The sequence below is a fragment of the Sus scrofa genome, chromosome 2 (assembly GCF_054392235.1).
Source record: "Sus scrofa isolate SSC_HxYL_T2T_F1_AM1 chromosome 2, Sscrofa_HxYL_maternal_Yorkshire_Landrace_v2.0, whole genome shotgun sequence".
NCBI lineage: Eukaryota > Metazoa > Chordata > Mammalia > Artiodactyla > Suidae > Sus > Sus scrofa.
In genome coordinates this window covers 15,849,210-15,855,291 of record NC_139384.1, presented here as the reverse complement: position 1 = coordinate 15,855,291, position 6,082 = coordinate 15,849,210, and the positions used below count along the sequence as shown (strand labels likewise).

The window sequence follows — 6,082 nt, the reverse complement described above, 5'->3', positions numbered from 1 at the left end:
CTTGTGAAAGCTGTACATCAGAGACACACTCTTTCAATTATCCATTTTTCTGAGGTTGAACATTCAATGCCATTTCTAAATATTTCACAGCTCAGTAATTGTGTTGAACATGTAAGTAAATAATAGTTTTTCTCCTTTAAAAATATAAATATATCTAGTCACTTATTATGGAACATAATGTAGGATAATGTGAGAAAAACAATGTATATAAGTGTGTGTGTGTGTGTGTGTGTGTGTGTGTGTAACTGGGTCATTTACTGTACAGTAGAAAATTGACAGAACACTGCAAACCAATCTATAATGTAAAAATAAAAAGCATTAAATTGAAAAAATTTCCCTTAGGGTTTATTCCTAGAAAGAGTATTGTGGTGCCAAAGGGGAGGAAAAACTGATTTCTATTTCTTCATAGTTATTTTTAAAGCACTTTTGTTAATTATGTCTGACACTTAATTTATGTACACACTATATTTCTCCGATCTGTTAGGGGAGCCCAACTTAGAATAAGGGAATGCAATGGAGCTGCTGCACTTTGTCTCCATATATGTGTAGAATTTGCATTATGGATAATTAAAAAATAAAGTTCTTTAGCCATTTATCTTTGAAAGAAAAGACGTGTTTGTTTGTTTTTTTGTAGAATCCATTTTATTATATTCATTTATTCTCTTCTCTTCCCTTAGGAAATTTATGTTCCCAAATTTCTCATTCTATTAGTAACTCAGTATCCTGTAACCAGGAATGATGGAAGATGGTCAGTATGGGAAGATGGGAGAAGGCATGAGAATGCACTTAGTAGAACCATAAAGGAGTAAGAAGAAAAAATATATCATGAGTGGGTTCTCGCTGCTGTTTGTTAGTGAATTTCAGGCATTAAGGGCATTTAACAGGCAGACCCTTCAGGACTTTGTGTGAACACATTCATATACATAGGAAGTATCCAGTAAATATTTGTTGAATCTGTGAACTTTGGTAGGTATTTATAAAAAGTAATAAATTTTATATCTGTTTGTATTGGTCTGTGTATATATGTGTAGTGCATTATCTTTCTGTCTTACCGAGCAGACTATTTCTTTTCTTCTCCACATTTAATTTTGATTTTTAGAACTTATTTTTTAAAACTATAAAAAGTTTTTAAAATAAAACTTATTTAAACTGTAAATAAATTTAAACTTATTTTTAAACCCTTATTTTTTGGAAAAAAAAAGAGAGTTTCTTTTGCTTGATATATCTTGTAATAAATACTAATGCAAGAATATTTATTTTTATCCAATCAACAGAAGCTGTACTTGGACTGAATAAGACCATTTTAAATTGTATGTAGAACATAATTTTAAAGAATAAAAATATCAATTAACAAGCCCACCAATTGTCTAAAGTAAAATGAACCATTAACATAGTTTTTCCCAGTGGTAATTTAAAATTACACCACATAAAATGTGGCAGAAACTATTAAACTGGAGGGCAGCTTCCTTTCAGTGTCCATTTGTGTTTCTCACATTGTAGAGAGAAATGATAAACAGAGCAGGAGAACAAGAACACTAGAACTCCCCCCAGGTTTCTGATCTGGGGAAGCAGTCTTATTCTTACCCATGGAGAATGGCAACTCACTAAGCATCTACTCATCACCTAAGAGGTTTCAGACACTGCAGACACCATGCCTGGCACTACTGCATGTGAGGAAGCACATTCAAATAACTTATGTGTTCGGATGTGTACCAGGGAGAGGGTGTCACCAATTTTATATATATATATATATATATACATATATATATTTTTTTTTTTGGTTACACTCTGCTTGTGATAGATATTCACTGATGGTGTATTTCTCTGTACATTTACAGCTGAGAGTTCAAATGTGAATTATCAGTGAAGAGGGAATAATTCTTAAATCTGTGGGCCAACTCTCCATTTATAAGATACATCTGAGAATTGCAATGTGTAAGTTCTCAGCCACAGAGGAGGGCTCAGTAGCATGAAACACTGAACTGACTTACAAAGTCACTTGGAGTTGGAAGCAGGAGGAGAAACCTGATCTTGTTTAAATAGCATACTATTTATGCACCCAATGTTGCACCATGGATATTTAACAGGTGACAGGTGCTAGGTCTGAAGAGATGTAAATTGTGGAGAAAGAAAGGAAGAATTGAAATAAGAACTGGAGCAGGTCTGCCAAAAACATGCTCTTCACTGAACATGACAATTCTAGTTTTAAGAAAGTGAGACCATAATACTTTCCTGATTAAGACCTGTTATTTTTTATTTTTGTAGATATTTCAGGACCCAGGAAGGTGTTCCTTCGTAAGTGGATCTCCACATGTCTCCCAGCAATGTGACTGAGTTCGTTCTCTTGGGATTCACACAGAATCCACATTTGCAAAAAATACTCTTCATGGTCTTTTTGTCCATTTTCCTATTTACCTTGCTGGCCAATCTGTTCATTGTCATTACCATCTCCCTCAGCCCCACACTTTCGGCCCCCATGTACTTCTTTCTCACTTACTTGGCCTTCATTGATGCCTCCTTCACGTCTGTTGCTACCCCCAAGATTACCATTGACCTCCTCTACCAGAGGTCAACCATCTCCTGGGGTGGCTGCATGACTCAACTCTATTTAGAACATTTCCTTGCAGCATCAGAGATCATTGTGCTCATTGCCATGGCTTATGACCGCTATGTGGCCATCTGCAAGCCTCTGCACTACACAACCATCATGCGCCATGGGCTCTGCCAGCTCCTAGTGGTGGTGGCCTGGGTTGGGGGGATAATCCATGCTACTGTACAGATTCTCTTTGTGCTTGACTTGCCCTTCTGTGGTCCCAATGTCATTGACCACTTCATGTGTGACTTCTTCTCACTGTTTGAACTTGCCTGCACTGACACCTACTGGCGTGGAATAGTGATATCAGCTAACACTGGGGGCATGTGCTTGCTCATTTTTTTCATGCTCCTCATCTCCTACATGGTCATTCTGAGCTCCCTGAAATCCCATGGCTCTGAAGGAAGACGCAAAGCCCTCTCTACCTGTCTATCCCACTTTACAGTAGTGGTACTCTGTTTTGTCCCTTGTATATTCGTCTACGTACGTCCTGTGGCCACCTATCCTGTGGACAAGTTGGTGAGTTTGTTCTATGGAACCCTCACTCCCATGTTAAATCCTATCATTTATACAGTGAGAAACACAGAGGTGAAGAATGCCATGAAGGGTTTACTGAAGAGGAGAGTAACTTGGGTTGTACATGATGCCTAGAAAGTAATAATTTATGTACATAGGGAGGTGGATATCTGTTGTAAATTGTGAAAGAAAACTAAGAATTCTTGCAGATTATTGACAGAAGAAAGGCAAGAGCTAATATTTGTTGATTATTTAATAGTGGCTAGGCATTTATTAGTCATCTTGATAACCTTCAATATTCTTAGCAAGGCTTCAATATTCATGTTCATAACTTCAGAATAGACAATGGAAAAACAACTATATAACCCTAGTTTTATGAATATGGAGTATGTTTTACCCCGGATTCTTATACTGTTTTACTAAATTGTGCTACTTGGATGAAATTGGCTTCTCCACCTTGGTCTCAGAGTGTCTTCCATTTTGGTTAAACCTGTATTAAAGCAAATAAGGGATAGAAATTCTTAGTAGATGCATAGAAAAGGGACAGTTGCAAGAAGGAATTACAGCAGGGTTTTTTGTTTTTGCTATTGTTTTTGTTTTGTAACATGAATTTACCGAAAGCAAGGAGAGAGTCACTTATAAAAGGGGAAAAGATTAATTCACAATCTATTTCTTTACTTGGCACAGAGAAAATTTGAAATTACTCTGAATTTGCTCTATTTTCTTATAATCCTATGGCCAACAGCGTTGAATATAAAAGAAATGTTTTCATTTTCCATAACATGACTTGAGTCATTTGAAACAAAGTTAAGTATCTTTTATCAAATTTGAATGAATAGTCATACGATTAGGTTCCAAAGCTATGGTTCTGTAATTCTGATACATACATTTACCATAAATTAATGCTTTATTGACTCTTTAGTATATTCACTTCATTGATTTACCCATGTAAGAACTGGTGTTTCCATTATTAGCATCCCCACTTTACAGAAAAGCAAATTAAATCCAAAAGAGTTTCACTAAGTTACTTGCCTCTTACATCATGCATGCTTCCTCCATAAAGTGTGCTAGGAAATGTTACACTGGAAGGCAGTTTCTTTTCAAAGTTTCAGCTACAGCTTCCAACCCAAGTCTTTAAAACTCAAACCTACTTTCTTTCTAATGAAATATGATTATCTCTGGTATAAGTCTACAGACGACAACATTATCTGCAATCTTAACAATTAATGCACTGAACTTCGAGGAGATACCATCCATATACTGTAGGATTGTCTCACATGTAGCAGTGTATTTCATCACTATATTTTCCTCTCTTTGAAAGTTCAAGTTATGCCACTTCACTTTTTAAAAAGATCAACACTAGTATGGTAACTTTTTTTTTTTGGTAAAGGTAAAAAATCCCCTTCAGATTTCATTCTCATAAGTGAAAAATGCACTAACATAGAACTTCAAAAAATCAAAATGGCTAAGGTGAACCTTCAGAAAGTAGGACATACTAGCAATGTGCCTCTAAATATGTGGAGATTACCAGGTGATTCTACATTATTACATCACTCGTTGTTAATCCAAGTCTCTCTGACTACAACACTCCCATCATGCTACCTCTCATAAAATCACTTTCTCCAAGTCAATGGTCAACCTGAGCTATTTCTTCCATAATTTGACCATACCCTAACTCCAGAGAATGGTGCTGGGGAGAATGTGCTTACTAGGTTGTGCATGGCTACCGCCAAGGAGGCAAGAAGATACAATGGAGAAAAGAGTGTCTCTAACAAGTGGTGCAATTTGTCAAAAAGTTCCTTTTATGAAGATTTTGAAGATCTTCATTTTATGAAAGGATTAATGTAAAATAAAGATGGCCCATAAGAACAAAACTTAAAGAGGCATCTTAAACATTTGATTATAAATTAATTGGCAAGAAACTTGCATATTTCTGTGATATACAACATTTAAAGATAATAACAAGGATTATGATTGATTACATTATATCAAGATATTCCAATTTTAGGAATCCCTTATTCCTTTTGGAATATCTATAATAAGCACCTTGATCTATACACTGTAAACGACAGTCCATCTGCAGTCACTTGGCAATGTTTCTCAAATAATTTAGCAAGCCTAATTAGCTTGATGTTCTTCTCTGAGAGGAATTGGGGCTCCTTTGAAGTGTCCCAGAAATAGCTGGAAGCTAAAAGAATTTTACTTAAATTTTGATATTTGATAAGTGTGTTAAAAATATCAAAAAAAATTGAAAAAACAAAAAAATCATATGTCACTCTGAAGAAATACTTACTCATTGAACCCAAAACACAAGATTTCAAAAAAAAAAAAGCAACTACACATTATTTAAGGGCACAGAAAGCCACACAATGTCTTATTAATGGCAGGCAGCACTTGAAGAAAACTTTCTTCTCCTAATAGGGAATGAAAAGTAAGTCTAGACTCATACCATTTTTCTTTTTTAATTTTTTTAAAACTTTTATGGCTGCACCAATGGCATGTGGAAGTTCCCAGGCCAGGGACTGAATCCAAGCTGCAGCTGCAACCTACGCTTCAGCTGTGAAAACTTAACCCACTAAATGAGGTGAGGGATTGAACCCACATCATCACAGAGACAACATCAGGTCCTTAAACAGCTGAGCCACAATAGGAAGCCCAATGAGATGTATATTAATAGCGATTCAACACAAGGCCAGATACCATAAATCTGGCCATAAATCTTTGCAAAGGAAGTGACTGACAAGGAATTAATCTCCAAAATATACAAATACCTCATACAGCTTTACATTAAAAAAAACCCAACCATCCCAATCAAAGAAATGGTCAGAAGATCTCAATAGACATTTCGCCAAAGACAGACAAATGGCCAAAATACACATAAAACATGCTCAACATCACAAATTGTTAGAGAAAGGCGTATCAAAACTGCAATGACGGAGTTCCCGTCGTGGCGCAGTGGTTAACGAATCCGCC

General features: G+C 35.9%; 1 protein-coding gene across 1 annotated transcript; it reads left to right on the top strand.

The window, feature by feature from the left end:
- The first annotated feature begins 752 nt into the window (after nucleotides 1–752).
- On the top strand, nucleotides 753–5,440 carry LOC146405221 (olfactory receptor 4C3D-like). The gene is made up of 2 exons (XM_085015204.1): nucleotides 753–966; nucleotides 2,266–5,440. The coding sequence occupies exon 2, from the start codon at nucleotides 2,312–2,314 to the stop codon at nucleotides 3,242–3,244; it is 933 nt and encodes a 310-aa protein (XP_084871330.1). The 5' UTR covers nucleotides 753–966; nucleotides 2,266–2,311; the 3' UTR covers nucleotides 3,245–5,440.
- The last annotated feature ends 642 nt before the right edge of the window (nucleotides 5,441–6,082 follow it).

Bases quoted from the DNA above. Each gene is read 5' to 3' on its own strand.
- LOC146405221 (XM_085015204.1), top strand. From the start codon at position 2,312: ATGTCTCCCAGCAATGTGACTGAGTTCGTTCTCTTGGGATTCACACAG.